General features: G+C 50.5%; 12 protein-coding genes; 5 read left to right on the top strand and 7 right to left on the bottom strand.

The window, feature by feature from the left end:
- Positions 1–1751: 1751 nt before the first annotated feature.
- RCC_02735 (related to human band 3 anion transport protein) lies at positions 1752–3692 on the top strand (the record flags this gene model as incomplete). XM_023768025.1 has 2 exons in its annotated part: positions 1752–2310; positions 2362–3692. The coding sequence occupies 2 exons, from the start codon at positions 1752–1754 to the stop codon at positions 3690–3692; spliced, it is 1890 nt and encodes a 629-aa protein (XP_023623793.1).
- A 474-nt stretch (positions 3693–4166) lies between these two features.
- Positions 4167–4736, top strand: RCC_02736 (uncharacterized protein; the record flags this gene model as incomplete). XM_023768026.1 has 3 exons in its annotated part: positions 4167–4355; positions 4414–4537; positions 4591–4736. The coding sequence occupies 3 exons, from the start codon at positions 4167–4169 to the stop codon at positions 4734–4736; spliced, it is 459 nt and encodes a 152-aa protein (XP_023623794.1).
- Positions 4737–5026: 290 nt separating this feature from the next.
- On the bottom strand, positions 5027–6424 carry RCC_02737 (uncharacterized protein; the record flags this gene model as incomplete). Its single annotated transcript, XM_023768027.1, has 1 exon — positions 5027–6424. The coding sequence occupies one exon, from the start codon at positions 6422–6424 to the stop codon at positions 5027–5029; it is 1398 nt and encodes a 465-aa protein (XP_023623795.1).
- A 107-nt stretch (positions 6425–6531) lies between these two features.
- On the top strand, positions 6532–7275 carry RCC_02738 (related to dynactin; the record flags this gene model as incomplete). XM_023768028.1 has 3 exons in its annotated part: positions 6532–6588; positions 6644–6822; positions 6891–7275. The coding sequence occupies 3 exons, from the start codon at positions 6532–6534 to the stop codon at positions 7273–7275; spliced, it is 621 nt and encodes a 206-aa protein (XP_023623796.1).
- An 803-nt stretch (positions 7276–8078) lies between these two features.
- On the bottom strand, positions 8079–8351 carry RCC_12002 (uncharacterized protein; the record flags this gene model as incomplete). XM_023768029.1 has 2 exons in its annotated part: positions 8079–8128; positions 8192–8351. 2 exons carry the CDS (start codon positions 8349–8351, stop codon positions 8079–8081), a joined length of 210 nt encoding a protein of 69 aa, XP_023623797.1.
- Positions 8352–8403: 52 nt separating this feature from the next.
- RCC_02739 (uncharacterized protein) lies at positions 8404–8555 on the top strand (the record flags this gene model as incomplete). XM_023768030.1 has 2 exons in its annotated part: positions 8404–8480; positions 8540–8555. The coding sequence occupies 2 exons, from the start codon at positions 8404–8406 to the stop codon at positions 8553–8555; spliced, it is 93 nt and encodes a 30-aa protein (XP_023623798.1).
- A 54-nt stretch (positions 8556–8609) lies between these two features.
- RCC_02740 (uncharacterized protein) lies at positions 8610–9577 on the bottom strand (the record flags this gene model as incomplete). XM_023768031.1 has 3 exons in its annotated part: positions 8610–8937; positions 9004–9494; positions 9551–9577. The coding sequence occupies 3 exons, from the start codon at positions 9575–9577 to the stop codon at positions 8610–8612; spliced, it is 846 nt and encodes a 281-aa protein (XP_023623799.1).
- Positions 9578–10468: 891 nt separating this feature from the next.
- RCC_02741 (probable G protein alpha chain) lies at positions 10469–11748 on the bottom strand (the record flags this gene model as incomplete). XM_023768032.1 has 5 exons in its annotated part: positions 10469–10816; positions 10865–11123; positions 11178–11335; positions 11385–11569; positions 11631–11748. 5 exons carry the CDS (start codon positions 11746–11748, stop codon positions 10469–10471), a joined length of 1068 nt encoding a protein of 355 aa, XP_023623800.1.
- Positions 11749–14149: 2401 nt separating this feature from the next.
- Positions 14150–15301, bottom strand: RCC_02742 (related to bifunctional GTP cyclohydrolase II/3, 4-dihydroxy-2butanone-4-phosphate synthase; the record flags this gene model as incomplete). The annotated part of the gene is made up of 1 exon (XM_023768033.1): positions 14150–15301. The coding sequence occupies one exon, from the start codon at positions 15299–15301 to the stop codon at positions 14150–14152; it is 1152 nt and encodes a 383-aa protein (XP_023623801.1).
- A 1564-nt stretch (positions 15302–16865) lies between these two features.
- RCC_02743 (uncharacterized protein) lies at positions 16866–17113 on the bottom strand (the record flags this gene model as incomplete). XM_023768034.1 has 2 exons in its annotated part: positions 16866–16904; positions 16958–17113. The coding sequence occupies 2 exons, from the start codon at positions 17111–17113 to the stop codon at positions 16866–16868; spliced, it is 195 nt and encodes a 64-aa protein (XP_023623802.1).
- A 1163-nt stretch (positions 17114–18276) lies between these two features.
- Positions 18277–18969, bottom strand: RCC_02744 (related to DUF567 domain protein; the record flags this gene model as incomplete). XM_023768035.1 has 3 exons in its annotated part: positions 18277–18363; positions 18412–18743; positions 18798–18969. 3 exons carry the CDS (start codon positions 18967–18969, stop codon positions 18277–18279), a joined length of 591 nt encoding a protein of 196 aa, XP_023623803.1.
- A 1052-nt stretch (positions 18970–20021) lies between these two features.
- RCC_02745 (related to glycerophosphoryl diester phosphodiesterase family protein) lies at positions 20022–21080 on the top strand (the record flags this gene model as incomplete). Its single annotated transcript, XM_023768036.1, has 1 exon — positions 20022–21080. One exon carries the CDS (start codon positions 20022–20024, stop codon positions 21078–21080), a length of 1059 nt encoding a protein of 352 aa, XP_023623804.1.
- Between the last annotated feature and the right edge of the window lie 1216 nt (positions 21081–22296).

Consider the following 22296-nt stretch of genomic DNA (forward strand, 5'->3'; position numbering starts at 1 on the left):
ATTCGGCTATGACGTAGGAGGTAGCGGGCGGCATTCTCCCGTATTGGGCATGTTCTAGCGTCGTGCACGGTCCGATCACCCTCCATACCTTACCTCTGAGTTTCCTCGGAAGATCCGTATAGTAGACCGACATGCAAACACGCCCGTTCACAGGAAAGTCAGGAATACAGTAGGCGTCCCAGACTAACAATGTCTTCATTTCCATCTTCATGAAAATATTCGAAACCCCCATATCTCACTTCATCCCTCACCCCGAACGGAGAAATCTCACGAAAGCCTGCGTGCTATCTCTCRACGACTTAGACAAAGCTATTCTCGGTATCTCGGAAACCTCACCATTGGCAGAATTAGTCCAGCCAATGCCACTGAAATTGCAGATATCTACCGTTCTCCTCGCAACGGAGTTTCATCATCACCAAATTGGACACCATATTGTTTAATCCACCCCTTCGGAAGCAGAAGCAGACGAAAGCCTCCATGGTCAACCATAGAATCTCTGTCCAAGCCCTAGCTTCTCATCCCGGGAAACACCAACCGATCGCGTTCCTGAAAGAGATTTTCCAACTTTCCCACCATCGCACCGCAGTGTGGTACGCCAACACGTCTCCAATCGAGGTCCCCATTAACCCATGAAGCTGATTCCAACCACGCAATTTGAGAAAAGACCTAATCTTTACGGATTCAGAGTTTTGGCTACACTTACTGATAGGCATTGTCCTAGAGAGGCCCCTCGGACCCGTAAACTACGGCGGAGCATTGCTCGTCTCTTACTACGAGTTCGTGATTCATTGTTTCAAGACAAGTTGTGCGATTGCTAGAGAACTCTTCACGACATGTTTAACCATATAAAGGCAATTACTGCCGGAGTTTGAAGAACATGCTTGTGCGGCTGATTGGTAGATTTATCACAGTGAGGAGCAATGTCTCTTCCAAGAAAAGTTACAGCACTGTGCATAGAATGGATGCCGATACCCTCATGCCATTGGATCCGGAAGCGAAGACTTTTGTTGGCATGCGATAGGAATGGGATGAGTACGCTAAAGGTGAGGAACTGTGGTGACAACAGTGGTCTGGTTTGTGAGACGGGAGTGTTTGGGTTCGGCGTGGCGATTCACAGGGAACGCGGACGCACAACTCAGCGATGTGATGTCGAGTGATTGGATTATCACAAGGAGAAGCCCAGATGTACTGCCAGAGTAGCGATTGTGATCCTCTATGCATGGTACTAAGGCACAGCGACGTTCGACCTCCAAGCCCTGCAGATGACCCTGAGAGATTAAATTCTGCCCGAGCAGAATCTCATCGGGCATTCTTCGTTTCAACGCTTGAAAAGCACCACACAGTCCAAAATGCTGGCATCGCGCGTATCAAGCAGTCAGGATGACTGATATCAATCAAGACGTACGTTCAACTTCACCTTCAGTGAAAAGGCTCAATATGACCCGCAACTCCAACGATTCTTCCATTGATGTCAACTTTTGTTTTCTCTTGGCGCCCCGCCTGTAGTGGCAACCTACCCATAACCTCGCTCCAACCATACACTAGCGCACCTTAAAAAACCTCTACACAAGGACCGCTGATGCAATCCTTGCAGAAGCGAAGTTTGGTTGTCGGTGTGGTTGATATATATGGGTCTCTCTACCTTACGAACCCTGCGAGTCGTTTGTTGATATCACTCCATTCAGACAGTGCACTTTTGCCCCGATTGATGGTCCATTGTTCTCCGGCAAGAACATACCACAACGGACAACATGACAGGACCTGACAAGTCCTTCGCCGATGATCCCTACACCTGGGACGGTCTCACAGGATGGAAGAGTTATCGCATGCTTCGACCTTTTCGAGGAATGTATTGGGATGTCCGACGACGTCTACCTTACTACTGGAGCGACGTTGTCGACGGCTTCAACTATCGAACGTGTGCGGGAACCGTACGGATCTTCTTCGTGAACCTCTTACCTGCACTGGCATTCCAACTGGATATGATGAGACGAACGGATGACTTTTTTGGAATCAACGAAGGACTCTTCGCTTCAGCTCTTGCTGCTCTGGTTTTCAGCACGCTATCCTGTCAGCCGTTGACGGTGGTTGGGATAACTGGTTTGATTTCGCTGTTCAACTATACGATCTATGATATTTGCATACAGCAAGGTATCCGGGAGCTGTATCCTCAGTTTATTGCTTGGGTGTCGATCTGGGCGGCTATCACGCATTGGATCGCTGCGATATTTAATCTGTGCGACTATATGCGATATATCACGGACTTCTCCAGCAACGCTTTTGGCACCTATGTGTCGATCATTTACATGAGTAAGTTCTTGATTATCGTTGAGAGACGCTTGCAACTAACACACTCGACAGTCAAGGGTGTTGAAGAACTCGTGGCCAACTTTGACGAACCAGGAGGTGCGGCCGGAGGTTATCTGGGAATTGTAATTGCGCTGTCCTTTTGGGCCACAGTGTGGTGGTTGGAAGACATGGGCGGATCGATCTTTGTAAGACCTTGGGTGCGAAAGCTGCTCTCGGACTACGCATACCCAATCGCCACCATCTTCTGGACAGGATTCTCCCATATCCCCGGTCGAATCAAGGATGCAAACTTGCCGAGAGTCCCAATAACCCGTGCATTTTACCCAACACAAGATCGCAGCTGGTTGATTGATTTCTGGAACCTTGAAGCGAAATGGGTCTTCGTCGCTCTTCCAATCGGCATCTTACTGACTCTACTCTTCTACTACGATCACAACGTCAGTTCCCTCACAGCACAAGCGAAGGAATTCCCATTGAAAAAGCCCGCGGGATTCCACTGGGACTTCTTCCTCTTAGGATGCACCTCCTTCATCGCGGGCATCATCGGCATTCCCCTCCCCAACGGTCTCGTTCCACAGGCCCCCGTACACACAGACTCCCTGGTAGAGTACAAAGACACCCTAAAGATCAGCAAAGAAAAGCACGAAGACGATCCAAACGCCGAATGGGTCACACACAACCACAAAAAAGTCGAAGCGGTTCTCGTACGCGAACAGCGTGTTTCCCACTGGTTAATGACGCTGGGTTTCATTGGCCTCATGACTGGCCCCCTACTCATCGTCCTCCACACAATGCCTCTCGGCCTCTTCGGTGGAGTCTTCTTCGTGGTCGGCTGGAGTGGCATCCCAGGGTTCAACACCACCCGCAATATCCTCTACTGCATGAGCGAGAAGCGATTCCAAGAACCTTCAGATCCGCGCAACACTCTCAAGAAATCTCGGATTTTGTACTTCACTTCTTTCCAACTAATCGGTGTGGCGATCAGCGTAGCAATCTCCCAGACCATCGCGGCGATTGGATTCCCCGTCGTTWTCATGGCTCTTATTCCGCTGCGCTGGTGTATTWTACCTCGAATCTTCACGGAACATGAGCTGATGGTTTTGGACTCGCCTACTGCGGATTCGGATACCGTGCTCTGTTCAATGGGAGGGCAGCCAGAGAGGCCGGAAGTGGTCATGGCGAGGAGGAAGAGAGCGCAACAAGGTGCAGACGGCGAGATGGGTGCTACGAGTAGTGGTACGAGTACAAATGTGTCCAACGGTGACGGTGCACGTACTCGTGGTGCTTACAACAAGGATGAAGAGGAGTTGGGTGCGGAGAGTCGAGAGAAGCAGAGGGAAGAAAAGGGGATTCAGTCGACTTTGGATACTGGGCATAATTGAGCGTGTGATGATATTCAGCGATGAAGGGCGTTTATTTGCACAAACTCATACATCAGCGATGAGATTTTGGCGTGGTTTATTCTTGAGTTCGCCTTGCTGGCGCTTCATGACGTGAGGTGTTTCATCAGCACTTGACGACCATCTGGTTATTTGCACTTGCGAAGCTCATTATGTTGAACGAAGCCGTTCTTTGTGTTGCGAATGTCACACATCTAGGAAGGCTAGGTCTTTCTCCGAAGCTGTCAAACCGTTGCAAATACCATTCCTCGAGTGCTACCACGGTAACCAACGCGCGTGTACCGGACCCTGCATATACTGCATCAGTCGCGGGGTCTGGAAGCAAGTTTCCATAATCCTCCAACAACCTCGTCCAAGATGTACAAAGGAACAGCGTTTATATTCACTTCAGCAGTGGCAGCTCTTTCGGCCAGTCTTCCGAAGCGAAGTCTTTGTGATGGAGATTTCAGCACCCAGATGACCACTCCAAACGGTGTATTTTCGCTCAAAGCAATCGCGAACGGATCCAACACGAATCTCGTCGTGGTTGGACAGGCACCACAAATGCCTGGAAGTCTGGTCATCCTAGATGGGACGACTCAGGAAGCCTCTCTCAGCTTTGTCAATGTCGATGGCGAAAAGTACGGTTGGGTTGTTGGCGACGCTGTGAGTTTCTATCCTCGGTCTAAGAGAGCTTCTGAGCGATCAGCTGAAAGTCAGCAAGGGCCATGTATCCGGCGTGGCCATTGGTGTTGGCGCGGAGAAGAACTATAAAGATTCCAGCTTCATAATTACTGATGGTGGTTCCATATACCATCAGCTCACCGCTGCGACTAATATGTGGCTTGGTAAGTCGCTCCACTTCCCTGGCGTGTGAGTGCTGCGTCTGACAGATCTATAGCTTGCGACCGCACGGTTAATGGTGAACAACACAAGATCCTTGCGTGGGGAAACCAGGGTAGCGATGGCAGGTTTCCTGACGGTTGTAGCTTTGCCAGTGTCAAGCAGAGCTGTGCTGAYGACATGGCGCCTACTGATAGCGCATAAGCTCATGAGAGCGCTGAATCCGGGCTCGGAAATCCAGTCAACGAGTGGACTAGCCCCTCTCTCGTGCGAGCCTTGATGCTAGGAGCAATCATGCCCTCTTTTGTTGTGCTTTGCTGCACGTCGACAGGCGGGTAGCATTTCACAACGAATGGAGTCTTCATCCCGTCGCGCCACTGTGAGCAGTCTCCATTGACCGGAATTGTGCCCAGTAGAGATCTGCGATAGAGCAAAGAATTGTGGCGCATCGAGATCTTAGTGTGCGCTGTCGAAGTTCGTACGTGCGGCGTCGATCAAGATTCGACTCGTCCAAGGGTTGGAGATAAATCGCGTGCAAAGTCTTCGCAAAGGTGCCACTTGCCATATCCAAGTATGGAGACGACTACTAGCATCGAAAGGCAGAGGAATACTAACAACGGACGCCTGTGGAAGTTGCTCTCCCTCTTGAAATTAGACAAGACAATCAGAGAAATCAACTCCTTGGCTCCAAGCTCCGGGAAATCCATTGCCACAATGCCATATCTCTTTCCTCCCGCGCGATCCTGAAGATATGCTTCGACTCGGGCATTCATCCCGTCGATCCATCTGAGGAGATAGTAGCCTCCAACGGCAATGCTCTTTGGCGGTATCTGAAAGAAGAAATTGACTTCGAAAGCCGAGGTGAAGTTCACATACCAGTGCTCAGGATCCGGGTCCTCGGCGGCACGCTTCAATAAATTCGCAACATCACCTCCTTTGCTGTCAATGAGAGACGGCAGAGATTTCGGATCAGAACAGCTATAGTGATCCTGGACGGTGACAAGTTGTACCTTGTTGCAGATGGTAAAAGGTTCTGCGGGATTGTCTTGCCATTGACTTACGTCGATCCCATAGGCGAACAGACTGGGACCAGTGAAGCGGCGGAAGAGCTGTATTCTACCGCGAAGCTCGGCTAGGGTCGGTGTCGTGTTGGCGGTGCGCCAGCGCTCCCTCCGAAGCGAGATTGCCTGAACGATTGCGTGTGAAAAATGAATGGTGGACTTTTGAGCCTTCCTGTCCTGCTTGATTTGTACAATGATGGCTTCCCGAGGGTGTTGCTCGAGAAATGCGTACATGACATCCAGCACGTCTGAAAGCTGGAGTCCAAGAAAGGCCACTCCGTGGCACATCTCAGGCACATCGTTTCGAAGTCCAACTCGAAGATCAAAGTAACGGATCCCACTGTTGAGCTGTTCTTGAATGCTCAAGTCTTGGGTTGAGACAAATGGCCACGGCCTCGTATATGTTGCACTGTCATGGGTTCCGGGAATAGACAGAGATGACATGAGTCTGTCATCATTCAGCCGCGACATCCAGTCCTCTCCTAGTGATTCTGGTGGATTCTGGTCATCATCGGGGGTATCAATCTCCTTGATAGATTCATAGCCCTTCTCCAGGCCAGTTTCGCAAGAATCGGCATACTCGAGCTTAGCGCGCCTCCAATGGCTCATCATGTTGTTCTTCTTGGCCACCATGGAAACGGTGACCCTGAGCAGCTGCGCGTCGCTCTGGTTAATGACGATCAATGAGACCTGCTCTTGAACATCCTTTACACGGCCGATGTCTGTAGCATGAATCAATGATGTTATATAGTTAGGGGTCAGAGCGATCCCGGAGTGAGTGAATGGGCCAGAATAGTGGGGCTGATCGTCGGTGGGGAAAGTAGTGGCCATGTGACAGATCTCCTGACCAGCAATCAATATCCAAATGTTGTGACCAAGTGAAGTAAACACTTCATGTTCGTACAATCGTCGACGAGAGATCAATCACAAGACACAGCATGTCTCGACCGACAACCAATGTGCGGCGCTCAGCCAAGACCGAGTATATCGAGACGGTACGTGAGAAAGCACATGCATCTTTTCAAACACACAGCCTCTAAAATGCAGCAGGACACCGGCAACAAAATCTCCCGTCGCGCGCACATTGAAGGCAAATCGAACATCATGCTAGGCGGCAAATCCGWCGTGATGGCAGGTGTGCAGCYGCGAGGCGATCTCCAAAGAATACCGGACCCATCTGCAGACGGTGAGTCGCCAAAATCACCTCCAACTGCCATCACCATCGGAAAGTGAGTTGGAACAAACAACCATTTCCTTTACATCCTCGTATATAATGAATGCTGATGGCCTTTTCTAGAGCGAGCATTATTTCCACAAATTGCTCAATACATCCCCCCATGCGAATGCATCACGGCAAAATGTCCTACTATCCCATGAGAATAGGAGACAATGTCTTCATCGGTCATGGCACTCATGTGTCGTCTGCCACCATCTCATCACACGTGCACATTGGTGAGAACTGTGTGTTGGGTGCTTTCAGTATGCTGAAAGAGCACAGCAAAGTTCTGCCCAATACAGTGGTCCCGCCCAACATGATCGTCCCGCCTGGTACCATCGTGGCTGGCCGACCTGCTCGAATCATCGGCGAGGTGGGTGATGGATATGGGCAAGGAACTGCTGGCGAAGGCGAGGAATGGATTGAAGGTGGCGATCTTCGAAGTCTCGTGAGAAGTATCAAGTGAATCTTGATGATWGGAGCAGATTGACAACCACCCAGAGGAAGCACATTTTCAGAATTGAGGTTGAGCCGACGATTGGCAAGGAGTTATGAAAGCCGTCTTGGACCCAAGACAACGTGGCTCGGGGCACGGTTTGTCTGTAAATGGCCACAGATACCGGATCGGATCATTGGGCGAGAGATTTTTCACTCGATTGCCATCATGAATCCTGCAAGACCAGGGCTGATGGGGGCTATATTGGAGAGATGGAAGAAATCTAGCTCGTTTGAGCGAAAAGCCGGTCATTTCCTCATTAAGATCTTTTGGTTGCGGCGACTTGCGAAATGCTCAAAGCGAGTTCGTGATCATAATGTCTTACGCGGAGACTTCGCTAGCCGCTGAGTTGAAAGTTGATGGACTTTTCACTATGGATCTGGATGATTCTCATACAACATGGCCAAAAATTCAGTCGGCCCTGCTGGTTTGACCTATATTCAACCAGTATGGTCTCAATACAACCCCAACTGTGCCGGAAAGCATCAACAAATACTTTTAAGACAAGCTTTTCAGGCACTCTCTCGTCGACTGTTGCTCTGGTTGTCCTCGGGCAGCACAGGCTTGACCTCGCAGTCCCAGTCAGGATCGGACGTGATTAGCGAAGAGCCACTCGCTTCCGCTTCCTCTCGGAGACAACGTGTGCATTGGCAAGGCTGATCCAACCACTTGCGGAGCCTTGCTCTCCTCTTTTCAAGTCTAATAACAGGGATGAAAAGTYAGCAACGGCTTKTTTGGGGGCAGACGGCCCTACATTGTTCATTCAGGCCTGCTTACGGAGAGGTGCTCATGAATTGGTCGTACTCGATGAAGATCTGCTCCCCTGTTGACATAAACCGGTCAGTAATTCCCCTCGAGGTATAACATTCTCAAGCTTCCAACGTACCTTTGATGATGTCGCGAGAAGCTGTGACTCTTAGGGTGAGGTGAGAGCCCTCAGACTTCCACTGCGAATTTGGCTCGCATGAGTGATTGATCAACGAGAAGAGACCATTCACGCTCGAAGTTCCTGGGTCAGACCAAGAGTTGTTATCCATTCTCGACATGATCACGAACAGCACGTAGCTATCTGCGTATGCGGAGTTGCCGAAGATRTCAATGCCGAATAGCTGCAATGCTTTGCAGGGGATAGCGATGTCGTCTTCGAGGACAAAGCTGCGCCACTTACCTTCTCGGTATGTCGCTGTGAGGCGGGCGATCGTCGAATGATCCAATGGATGACTGACGCCATCAGATATGCCGCAAAGTAGAAATCGACATCTGCATTTCAATCAGCAAGCATTTGGTGGGACTTTCCATTCGACTTACTTCAAGATGACATCCGCAKCCTTGACGCCACATTCGTCTCGGATCCATCGCAAATCTTGGTCTGTAGTATCCTCTTCGGTATTTGGATGCAGTGGTTCCTGGCAGCCCAGACCGCCATGCAAGTTGTCTGAACTACCATCACGGCCTGGTCCGTTACAGCCCTGGCGATTCTTAGCAGGATTATGATACACATTTTGTAGAGTACTCACCCAGGTCCGACTGGTATCGAGCATGACCGTCCCCCCTTTTATAATGTCGCGATTTGCAAAGACACCTAGCAAGTCTTTGCCATCCCGAGGCCCCACACCTTTTCCAAAGGCATATCTAGGTGAAAGCTGCGTGTCAGTACGAGTCGAGTGTGCGGGCAGTCCGTTGAAGTGCCTCACTCACTGCTTCAAAACACACGCAGGCTTCACTCCATACACCTTACTGGCCTCCAAAAGCTCCAGATTGAGTAACTCGACTAGCTCATCTGACCTGGTGAGATGCTCTGTACGCATCCACGGGTATGGCTGAGGAACGAAACGACCCTCATCATACATGGGCGCATGATAGAGATTCTCACGCTGAACGTCATGAGCCTCCCGATTCACGCCAACGATCCGGTCATAACGCCAATGTCGCTCTTCGGCCTGTCCAGGTTCATCCACAACCTGCAAGTCGAGCATATAGAACCCCCAACCCCAACCGGATCGTAGGCGTGGTTGGCGTTTCAGTTTGTCGAGGATTTGTCTGCAAAGCAGGATGGCTTTGTAGGCATCTCCCACGGCTAACTCAGGATATCGCAAATCAGTCAGCGTGTGTGCGCGGTCGAGCCATAGCTTTGGATCGTATGGATGCCGCAGAATCGCCAGACTGTCCTTATTGAGTTGAGCAATGAGCTGAAATTGTCAGTCATGTGTTCCGCGTCAGTTGGCCAGATTGGGAGAACAGACACCTTCGACCCGTGAATGCTCATAGACATTATCGGACGCCTCCCAAGGCCTGGTCGGCTTCCACAGCTCAACACTAAAAGGTTGATCCATGCTCCGATAGGGCTGTGCGTGCCGGAATCAGATGATGTTCGTTTGAAGTGATGTTTGTAGACGGAAAGGATGGCTAGGTAGGTAGCTGTCAAGTAGTAGAAGAAGGCTAGAGCCGAGCAAACAAGTGACTGCAGCTAGGTGCCATGATGAAGAGAGCACGTCAAAAACTAGTGTATATTCGATACTGTCTCCTCCATCACGAAGTATTGATGAGCAAGTGTTTGCAACATGTGAGGTACCAGAATTGAGATCTAAACTTGACTTACCACATCCATGTCACCGGGACCGGCTGATACTTTCAAGTTCGAACGTTCTTAGAAGGCCCGAGCAATGCCGCCCGAGATATTAGAATATGGACACCTGCCTACTCACCTGCTGAAAACAGAAATATCTTTCGCCCTGAAGCGCTCGTCTAGGTAACGGGCAACGCCTATACCGTCCGCTGAGACTACTCCCAGATGAGCCGTCTCGTTCCTTTGTGCTGCCAAGCACGATCGCTAATCGCTTTCAGAAGACTCTCAAGAAGAAGAGTAACTCCTAGTACAACAGCCGCTGCTCATGGCAATCCCAGTCCTCAACGATCACACGCAAAAAGAAGAAACCCAAAACGGATGATGCTCATCAGTTCCGTAGACCCGCCTCTTCGCGGTCCGCCTCCTCGCTTATATTCCTTCCTGGCTTTTGCTCATAGCATTACTGGACCGAAATTCTCGTGCGAATACGTAGTTCGAGTGGCATCGAGGAGTGGAGTCACTGCTTATGCACCGGCGATACGATCAGTCGTTCGCCCGCAGCATCATCGAAAAGTTTTAGTAAACTCGGATTCTAACTCAGAGCATGRGGTTGTGCAGGTTGCGTTGCACAATCATGTCCTGCACACTCTTCATCGTCTTGTCCAGGAGGTTGGTGTCGGTGGCATTTGTGAAATGAACATAAGCATCCTTGTCCGGATCCCGCACCAGATTCTTGAACTTCCTGGCGAAAAAKTGCATGCCTTCCTCCACATCAGTGTCGACGCCAGCATAATCGGGAAAGTGTTCCCTGATCAGCGATTGGCCGGAAGCGACCTTCTCCCGGAATAGATCAATCTTGTTGAGGAAGAGAATCAGAGCGGATTTCTCAAAGTATTTGCTGTTTGCGATGCTTTCAAACAACATCAACGCTTCATGCATTTGATTCTATCATTGTCAGTATTGCAATCTCGATGGGGAGGATCAACAACTTACGCCATTGCGGTCTTCTATGAGGACGTGATCGTAGCCACTGATTGCAACCAAGAAGAGTACGACCTGCACATTGTCGAATACATGGATCCATTTCTTCCGCTCAGATCGTTGTCCGCCAACATCGAACATGCGGTAGGTGAGTGCGCCGGTCTCGAATATGGTTTCGCTGATGCCGGTCGTTCTGAGCCGTGCTCGCAGGATGTCCTGATCGGTGGGAAGATAGTCTTTGGCGAAAAGTCTCTCAATGTCCGCAAAGTAACTATGGCAATATCAATCAGCGATGCCCACAACATGCGGCACGTCGTCTACGAACTAGGTGAGGTTGTCGTGAAGGGCGTATTCGTTGCCTTTCTTGATCGCGAGCTGCACGCCTTCATCCCTCCACAGGCTCTTGAAGGCATTGAGGCAGTCGAGAGGCATTGGGTCGTCCGCACCAATATCTGGATCAGCCGCGAGGATCTCCGCAAAGCGCTAAAAGCTGTCAGTCAAGCACGAACGACCACGCTTGAGATAGACACACCACATTGCTCTCCTCGGCAAACTCGACCTCTTGTTCCTCCATTGCGCCAAATACAACCTGAAAGGCATGCAACAAGTTCTGAAAAATGGTGACCTTCCATTGTTTCCGCTCAGATTGTGAGAATCCCTTGGTGTGTATCAGGCGCATCTGCTTCAGCACCGTCGATTTACCAGACTCGCCGGCACCTTGACATATATGTCAGCATTTATCAATTCACAATATATGTTTCTCCACACTGCGTCGTACCGAGCAACAGCAACTTGACCTCCTTGGCCAAGCGCTTCTGGTCCTCGCGCAACTGCTTTTCGATCTCCTTGCTCTTCTTCGCTTCCGGGTCCTCTTTGCTGCTGCTTCCGAAACACATGATGCCGCCAATGGCCATACACGGCGCGAAACTCTGAAGGGGTGGTGTCTCAATCGGCCGGCGGTGACGGCGACAATGAAGGCTGTATTGTCCGGCGAGGCTCTCTGCTCAAATGTGACGCGTTGCGACTATCGTCGCCGCGGTGCGCGGTGTCCTCTCTTGCGCGATGCCGGGGAGGCTGAGCGGGGCGTGTGGGGCGCGGTGTTGGTCAGATCTGTCCTATCGCTGTAGTCGGACGTGATCAGCTAGCTGTACAAAGCGAAGTTCGTGGTGCCAGTTGTGAATGTCCGGTAGCAATGCGGTAGTCCCAGGCCGATGTTTGAGTTGCTCTAGGGCACGGCCTAGCTTCGAGCTTCTAGCTTGGCTTCCGGAGAAATGTAGGGCAGTCAAACCCACGAGTCGGCCTCCGGATTTCAGAGACCTTCCAGCAAGTACTGGCTACGTTTGAAAGCTCAAATGCGAGTGAAGCGACACATCAGTTGCCCTCGCCAGGCTCGAAAGCAACAACAATGTCTCGGTGTATAGAGGTGGTAGGTAGGATGGGATGTTCTAGCGGCGGCTCAGAAAAGTCAAAGGCCCACCTCTCCGTCACCTCACGCTTGCGAGATCGCTCTCGTGCTCTGCACTTGCTAGATATCCTCCGCTGCAACTGCTTCTTGTTCGATCAATGTCGCGGACTGACAACAGAAACGGAGGGTTCGACGGTCGAAGACGAAGAGCACAGCCTCGTGTGGTGATGTCGCGGGGATAATGAGGCAAGGGAGTCGGGGAGACACAAAGCGGTTGGTACCTCAGGTGGCACAAGAGATGAAGCCGATGCGCTCCAATTTGGGTGGTTGCGCCACTTACACACGTCGTGGTGGAATGTGCTATAAAAGCCTCCGACAGGTATAATCAAAGTACCGCACGCCCTAGCTTTCATGTTCTTTTCCCTTCGCCACGACAGGAGTTCTCACCAACTGACTTGCACGTCGTGTTACAACACAACACTGGTGCCGCCAAAGCAAGCGGTACCGCCACAGATTACACTGCATCCGCAGGAACCTGGAAGAAATTCTGTTGGCCTTGGTATTCGCCCTTCGCGTGAGTACATCATAGTCACGGCAGTTCCAGCGAACGAGCATCAAGACATGACCGTGGATTTGCCGTTCATCGGTTGCGTATCGCCCTTTAGCGATGCCGCCATGACGTCTCGCCTCCTACGAGCGTGCTCTCGCACGAAAGTCCGCTATCAATGCGCTTCTCAACGCACATGGTCCGTTTCACGTTTCCGTGGGAAATCTCCTCGCCCACTCGGTGCCTTGCACGCCTCCCCTTGTCCCAGCACCTCGAACATGTGCTCCTTCTCCAAGAGCGAATGACGACACAACTAACACCGGCTGAACCCATGTAAATGCAGGGCGATGTGGAAGAATTGATCCCAGCTCCACGTGGGATCTGCGGAYGGGGTRCTTAGCCGATATTAACATGAGTGGGCCGCACTGCGCCCGCCTAGAGCAAACTTCCCACTACGCTGACTTCACTCGGAAATACTGTCCTGCGTCTGCGTCTGCGTCTGCAAGGGTTTCCACGCGGCTGTGTAATTTTTGACGAGTGTCGGTGCGACAAGCTGCAGATGGTGAGCTTCGTATTCGGCTCCGACAGCAATAAGTCGGCAAGGTCAGTCCGTGAACAGATCCTAGATTTAGGCAAATAGCTCTGTTCTGGATTCTTTGGGTATGGGATATGCTTGCTTAAAGTGGGCATCATATGGAGTTTGACGAGCATCCCTCGTTAAACATCAATCGAGACATATTTCACAGCTCTCGGAGAGTCAAAGGGTTACCTCGTCTGTGGGTGTGCACATCTCACAGGTATTGTCCATACTCGAAAGCTACTCAAAGGCCAAAGAGCTTGCGCTCGTATATCTGTACATATTTCAATGGTAGCTATACTTTGTCTCTTCCTTCCCTTCAGCTAGGATCGTACCAAGCTCTCGTCTGCAGACCCGGGACATCTGTCCGGTGCCCTCCTTCGGCGCGAACCAGGMTGAGCCATGTCAAAATGTAGCTCCGCTTCGATCACGCCAGGATATAGCTTGCGACTATTAATATCAGCCATAGGCTTGTCCCTCCCAATGCCAAATGGAGTGGAGTGCTGCGTTGGCTCGAGCAAACCCCGTCACGACCGACAGATCAATCCAATGCTGCCTTTCCTTGCACACAGCTCTCTTTACTTGAGGGTCTTCACCTTATGCAGGTACAGCTCGCACAGAATGTATTCGGGCTCCTAGAGGCACATATGGCGTCGTACATCTCGCCTGGTCAACCAGCATGAATTCATCTAGTCCCCAGAAGCCGCGACGGATTGTCTCATAGCATTATGATGGCCGGTTGTGGTGGTCGTCTGACTCTTCGCGGGCTCACGACGAGAACATGTGCTTGAACTTTTCGATCTTGGTCGAGATGTATTTCTCCACTTCCGGGCCTTGAACGCCCTCCTTTCCACCTGAGGACCATGCCAGTGGAATCATAGGCACCCGCTCAACGACACGAACTTCCCCGTTTGGTCCCTCGACCGCGCGGACCTTTTCAGGATTATTAGTAAGAAGTTTTATGCCCTTGTCTCCACCCAATCCAAGATCGAGCAAAATGGCCGTCGCCAGACCGTACGATCTTGCATCTCCAGGGTGTCGCAAGAGGATGTTAGCCTCCATTGTGTCGTGACCCAGATCCTGAAGATTGTATGCCTGCAGTTTGCTAAGAAGTCCGATTCCACGCCCCTCTTGTCGCAGGTAGACAATGACGCCACCTGACGATGGCAAGCGCGTTACGGGGCCATCTTCAAGAGCTGGCGATGTACTAGGCGAGGGAGCGGGAAGCGACATGAGACGGGCTGCTTCGTCTAATTGCTCTCCACAGTCACATCTCGCGGACCACACCGTCTCTCCGGTATAGCACTCGGAATGAATGCGCACCAATGGTGGGCCTAGCTCCGAAGGATAGGAAGAGTATGACCAGTCCTTTGTGGGAGAAGTTGGGGACACTGGCGAACCGTTGATATGAGGAGATTTCGTCACGCCTGCATCCTGCCGAATCTGATCAAGTCGGCTATGGGTACGGCCAGGGAACAAAGTACCGGTATATGCGCCGCGGATCATGCGGTCTCGCTCCGTCTCATGTGGCCGTGGTTCGTCTAAACTCCGACTGCGAATGTGTGGACCAAACACAATCGCCAAATGCTCCTTTTCGTCTACGTTGTTGCGGTACAGGTGTAGAAACATTTCTTGGCCGGTTGTCGTCGGGATACGTGCCCGTACCTCACAGTGCACCTCGGGCAGCTTCTCCAGCAGCTTCGGCTCGGCATCGCCAGTTGTCTTCTGATCGGGCTGTTCAACGGGTACACTGGCGGGCTGTCTGTCGTGCCGTTGACCGTCGTGAAAAGGTGTGTGGGAGGGCGTGAGTGCGGGGCTGACGAGGGGTGGCACGGCGGCATTGTTGGAGAAGTCGGCGTCAAAGTCGAATCCGGAGCGTTGGGAGGGCCGCGGTGAGCCGTGGGCAGGAAAGACTGACATTTTCGAGGTATGCAGAGACTCGCAAGGAATTATATTATAAAATGCACATGAATGAATATAGACTCGAGCTGTGTAATCACAACCGTGGCTGGCGTGCTTTGAAATGGCCGACAAACCGAGGCCGACAGCGGCGGCGGGGCGAGGCAGGGCGCGGCAGGGGTCCACGGCTTCTGGCGTCGTGTCGGGACCCGAACATCACCTCCTTCCATGTATCCGACAATGGAAGACGGAAGAAGCAAACCAGCATCCACAAAGGACTCCAATGTTGGACTCCTGCACAGTCCGTCTCACATCAAGTGTAATACCGTATGGGCTGTGCAGCATTTTCAAGAATTGGATTCCAAATGCCGTCAGGCCTGCTACGAAACTCCGTCCAGAAAAGGCTGTGAAGCGCGCTCTCCGGACCAGATGCTGTGATTGACATTCACACCGCCATGATGCACGCTTTTGGTGCCGCTAGTAACAGTAACAGGAAGTCATTGGAATGTAGCAGAACCCATCATCAGAGGCATGGAGGTAAGGCCCATGAGCAGATTTGGGTCTGGTTCTGTTTGAACAACCGCCGCGCTGTCCGCACGGATGTAACTTCCAACATGAGGTCCAACCCTGCTCCGCCTCTAGGGACAATGAAGATGAAAGACGCCCGCGTATTGACCAAACACGGAGACTTTGTTCTTTTTACGACATGAAATTCATAGTGGCATCGATCGAAGGTACGTTTGATTCCCGGTAGGGCGTATCACTTCGGTGGTCATGGTCATGGGCACCTGTCCCCGAGTGCTGTCATCGATGAACCGCAAGGAGATGATGCAAGCTTGATTTTCACCATTTATCGTCCTCGGCAGTTTTGCGCCCGCTACCTACGGACACCGAACACAGTCCACATTTTCCTCGGATACGACCCACACTAAAACGCCGTATACAGCGTCTTGTCGCAGCGGAGTGGTAGAACGCTAGAAGACGGCAGCTAATAGACCTGGTTCCTATTGCTTCCGAGTATTACTATTGGCGACATACGCTGTTTCGAGGCTGCTAGGATTGTAGCGTTTGACCACTCCGATGCGACAAGACGCTGTAGATCTGCGAGGGTTGGTGAGAAAGTCGGTCTGAGATCATTTACCGGGACCAAACTCTTCACTTATTCTTGTTTGTACCATTTCGAGGCCGCACTCTCGGCAGATTTGACGATTTGAGGGCTGATAGAATCCTCTCTATCGGCAGCGTCGCTCGTCAAGGAATAGTGAAGACAGTTGAGGACGCCAATTTCGTTGATAATGTCTCGTGCTGACAGCTCTGCGAAGTGATGACTCTTTCTGCGGTGCGACTTTCAGATATCGATGGGTGGGGTAAACAAGGGGGCAGACTTCTGGGACGACAAAGCTTCTTGTGGTTGTAGAGATCCAACCCAGAAAAACAATTACGTGCCCAAGGCACTATGAGAATGGTTAAGAGATTCTTTATTCCGCTTTTATGTACGCCCCGACTGCTAAAATCCAAAGGGAACTCCCACTTTGCCAGTCACATTCTCGTTGCCCTTCCTCATTCCCCATTCACTGCCCGTCCTTCACTCCTCATCCGACTCGAACTTCATGATCGGAACAGACTGAATTTCAGTCAGTAAAATTGTCAAGGATTGGAGGGATTGGGAGTACTTACGGCCTCGCGGACATATTTCTCGATCAACTCATTCATCTCCGCCTCTGCGGCGGCCAGCTCACGCGGGGTGGGCTTCTTCTCGACTTCTTCCGCCTTGGCCTTGAAGACGGCTGGGCGGCGGAGCTTCACGAAGCGAGTGTTGTCTGAGACAGGCATGGTCGCGGTGGTGACCTTTGTGGGGAGTGGTCGTTGGGGAGATGGTTGAGATTGTTGAAAGTATTTGGGCGGCCTGAACGTCTTGGTTTTGTGTTGCGTGACGAAAAGGGCGTGTGGAAAGTATTTTATGGAAGAGGAAGAAAGGAAACGAGAGTGCGGGCATATAGGATGGATTCACGTAGAGTTTGGGATTTGAGGACGCATGTAGGGAATTTTGGTCATCATTGAGGACGGTGCATTCGCAAGGCGCCGGAAGGGAATTTGGTAATTGAGGACAGTGCATCCGCAAGGCACCGGGCAGACGCATATTCACACGGTTACTTTCAGTGCAGCCAACTAGCAGGAGCACTACTGGGTGACCACGAGAGCCCATAAGGTACCACTCCCGTCTGTTAACGAAACAGCCGAAGCCGCCCTGCGGAAGCCATCCTATTCGAAAGGGTCGCTTGCTACGAGACAGAGGTACCTTGCCTGACTTCAACATGTCGATTGGCTTACCAGACAAGATGTTGCTCGTCGTAGACTGGCTAACTCTAAAAATCTCCGTAAGCCGCCGCGCGGTTTCAGGATAGTGTTTTTGAGGGTGCCATATATTTCGAAACCATATTTTTGGGCAAGGAAACAATCAAAGGACGCCAGATGAACATATTAAGTAGCTTCTCGTTCCTTGGTAGTCTCTAAATCCATGGCCTCGTTGCTACTATGTCAAGCTGTCGTTCGTGGCCCCTGAACGGACGAAAGAAATCTCGCATCATCACGACAGCATTTCCGGAATGAAACTTGTTTCCAAAATATGATGTGGTTGAACATACGGTGCTAATTCTTTACATTCTGTCCCTTGGTCAATAGTATCTTTACCGATAACCGACGGCGCCAATACATTGCCGTACATTTGTTCTTCGGGAAGCTTAGTAAGCGGTATTCACTCAAAGTATGTGTTGCCAACGAGGCTTACTTTTGCTGATGATCTGGATGAGGACGTGTATATTGTAACGAGTGAAGCATAAACGAGGATGGAATGGAGTTTGTCGTCAGGAAAGTGTCGTAATTTGATCTACGAAATATCATATCCTTAAACGCCAAGAATCCGTTAGGTATCGAGCCTCATCATTATTCGACCGTGGTGTTCGTCAATCATGCAATACCATACCCGGCATAGCTCATCACTTCTCGTTCTCGCGTTCGTCAAGAGCAACACAGAWTGCCGCAATAAGAGACATATCGACTCCGGGCGCAATCGTAACAAAGTACTGTTTCGATGTCAGCATGTTTTGCGTAATTGATTGGAAATTTCCCACCGTCTGCTWGCTTCCAAAGAGCTCACGAGCGTTGGCAAAGCTGCGGCTGATGGATGCAACAGGCCTTTCGCCGATGGTGATGTTTGCAGAGCGATCGAACCAATCTCCCTTCAGGCGCAGTTCGATGGGCGTTCTGTCCGCGGCGTTGATGAAAGTTATGGTGGATTTGGAGCTGCCAATGGAGAAGTTGCCCTCAATCTTGAAGTTGTGGCCGGCGACAGACTCTCCCTCGAAGGACTTGAATAATGCAAGGGTCTTCTTAGCTAGAGTGAAGATCTCGTTGCCTTGTACGTCGGTGAAGGTCTTTCTCTGATGCATGCTCAATTTCTTCGCTTTGGGAGGAATTAGCACGTGAGCCTTCTAGAAAGCCTGCGGGAGTATGTCACCTTTGACAATCATGACATCTGCGCCATCCACCGTCTTGACGTGGAAGGAGTCCCCGGTGAGCGAGAACACCTTCTCCCTCATGCACAGGGTGACCTGATGGGGACTATAGAGAGCACTATCCGGCTGAGGACCGAGAGGCGGTTGGAATGCTTGAAGTGGTACTACTGCCATTGTTGAATGATAGGAAGGAGTGAAGAGGAATTGTTTGTGTAGTGTGGTGGTGTGAGAAGTTCGATATATCAGATTCCAAGTCGATGTAGAGTTCTTAAATGCATTGCTCGAGCCTTGATTTGGTCATGGCAATGACGTTGGTAGGATTATTACTTGGCCGTATGCAGCTGGTATGGAGGAGACACCGCCACGCCACAGCCACAACAGCTGCCAAAGTGTGACAGGAAAGCTGCGTGGCTGAACGATGTGCAGACCGACCCCTCCAAGGACCATTRCACGACAACACAGCTCCGAGAATGGAAGAAACACAGAAATTCGCTCTCCGCAAAACTGCTTATTTTGGTGGTCGTAGCTCCTTGACACAGTGCATGGCCTTGGCTCAACTGCGAGGAGAGCCGACAAGCTTCCAAGTTCAACTTCGAATTCTCGCTCCTCCTTTTCCCAGCTCCACGTGCAGCTCCGCACGAATGAGGTGATGCCGGCCTCGGAGGTCCGGATTTGGCAAGTGCCTTACTGTGCTGTAATACCCATATGATGTAAGCATAAACTTTGACAAGGTTTGATGGAAGGGTCCACAGGTCCGCACCGGACCTGGAAGCTGGRCCAACCAAGTTTCGCCAACCAAGTTCCACCTCACCATCGGTTTCTCCACGACCACGAGGGCAGACTCACGAGCACCCAACCGTCTCTGAGAGGCGTCCGGTGACCATGGAGCATCAGATCATAACTAAACACCTGGGAGGATACCGACATCTCATTCTATGTAGTCCCATCGAAGAATTCTACAATATCGCATGGACTACTGATCGGCCCGTTCGTCAGCCATTCCATGCTAGAATAGACTAGGTAAAGTAATCAGATCGTCGAGCTTGTCCTCTCCAAGCAAGTGGCAACTTGCAAGTGACTGCAGAAATCGGAAGCTGCGTATCCCGGCTTCGCTGCCTTCTTCAAGCCGATGTTCATAAGTCACCGACTACCTTGCTCTGTCGCCCTGAATGCCGCAGCCCGCTGCGCTGTGTTCTGAAGTTCCCCTCTCCACCAGACTCTTAAGCATGGCCGTTGCTGGACCCGCGGTGGCTAGGCAGCCGTTGATCCCACCCGTTGCAGTCCAGCCCGGCGTGGAGCAGTTGGACAGTCCAGCAATCATCCCAGATGCCTCTGTTTTCCCTTCTGCTACCTTTATCAAACCGCGGATTGATGCCCGGAAGCGCCGGATGCCATGTATCATCGCACATAGAGGATTCAAGGCCAAATATCCGGAGAACTCGATGCTTGCGTTTGACGAGGCTTTGAAGGCAGGTGCCCAAGCTCTTGAAACGGATGTCCACATCACTCAGGATGATATCGTTGTTTTGAGCCACGATCCAACCTTGTCGAGATGTTTTGGCCAAAAAGACAAAATCATCGACAAGACTTGGGATGAGATTAAAGACCTCCAGACTGTTGCCCAACCACATGTTACTATGCCCAGGCTGAAGGATTTGCTCGAATATCTAGCCCGGCCAGGAATGGAKGAGATCTGGCTCTTGCTTGATATCAAGCTCGATAACAATGCGGACGATATAATGCGATTGATAGCGTCTACCATCGCGAGTGTCAGCCCCTCGCCGAAACGGCGGTGGGACGAACGAATTGTGCTAGGCTGCTGGGCCGCGAAATATCTCCCACTCGCATCGAAATACTCGCCCCATTTCCCGGTCATGCATATTGGATTCAAGCTAAGTTATGCACGACATTTCTTCAGCATAGATAACATTGGGTTCAATATGCTACTTCCCATTCTCATGGCTCCGGGCGGCAGGAAATTCATTCGGGAGTGCCAGGACGAATACCATCGGCCAATTTTGGCATGGACCGTCAACGACAAGGACAAAATGGAATGGTGCGTGCGCCGGAGACTGGATGGAGTAATCACGGACGATCCAAGCATGTTTATGGATGTATGTGAGAAGCACGACGAGTACAGCAAGGAGCCCCTGATCCCCCTTGGTTTCTGGTCTTGCATTCAGTTGCTCCAGAGTTATGTCATGATCACCTGCCTGTGCTTCTTCCTCCGACGAAGATTCAGCCCAATAGCTAGCCCAGCGCTGCTACCGAAGGACTCGAAGTGAAGTCGGAGGAGTGACAAGCAGGAAGCATTGGTGGCGGAGCATTGTTTGCGAAGTCGGATGATGGCGGGTATGGTGGCGACAAGGCACGATTGACGATTTTAGAACGACAGCTGCAACGGCCAGAATTGTTTAGATGAATCTTGACTAGAACAGAGCGAGCATCAATATTCAAGTGTGAAGATACCAGTTCTATGTATGCTCACCGAGGGCAGAGGAAAGTGAAGCTTGCCAGCTCTCCCTGCAGTCAAGTGACAACGGCGCTCACGAACGGACAAAGTAGGCAGTGTTGCGAAGAGCCGACTCTCTCCTCGGATGATGTGTTTTCGATCATGCTGCTGTTCCAGTAGAAGGAACAATATATTTAAAGTAATCGCAGCACGGCGTGCGTACGGTGCGCTTTTAGCGACAACTCTGCAACAATCTTTTTTTAGTAGAACTAAGGTACACTACTTACGCTACCTCGGAACATAACCGTTCCGAGAGGTTAGCGGTGATTTTTAGTTATTATACGGGCGCTTCCGATATAGCCTCTTTATCTAATATATAGATATAGTCCTAATCGATAGATTAATCGTAGAAGTAAAGTTATCTAAAGCTTATATCTATAACTATATATTAGGCACTCCCTTTATATAGTAGATAGATCGAGAAGTGGATATACGCCCGTATAATGCGTTTACGACTATTAAAGTAGTACTATATAGATATCTATTAAAGGAACGAACGAAACTACTAAAAATAACTCCTCTCTAAACTTATAAAGCACCTACTATCTTTATTCTTATCGCAACCTTTTAGATTAACGACGCTTCGACCGATTACGCGTATAATTTACGGGTAGTTTACTCGTATTCTTAGATAATTATAAAACCTTTAAGATCGTCTACTTATAGCTTAAACCTCCTAAGGTAGGATATTATTACTCTACTTTCTCGGTTTCTAGCTCTCCTTTAATTTCTAGCTCTCTCTTAATTTATAATCGAGTAAGTAGCTATCTTTACGATTATATAGGCTAGAAACGTATAAATATCTTACTAAACGAAGGTAGCGACTTATCGTTACTATTATTAGTAGCGTTATACTCTATAATAGTATTAACCTGCTCTTTACTCTCCTATCGAATTTAGTATTAGACTTTATCTATTAACGTTTATATAGAAAGATAGTATATATACTTCTAAGGTCGGCTCTACTTTAACTACTAGCTTTAACTCTA

The sequence above is a fragment of the Ramularia collo-cygni genome (genome assembly GCF_900074925.1).
Source record: "Ramularia collo-cygni strain URUG2 genome assembly, contig: RCC_scaffold03, whole genome shotgun sequence".
NCBI classification, from domain to species: Eukaryota; Fungi; Ascomycota; class Dothideomycetes; order Mycosphaerellales; family Mycosphaerellaceae; genus Ramularia; species Ramularia collo-cygni.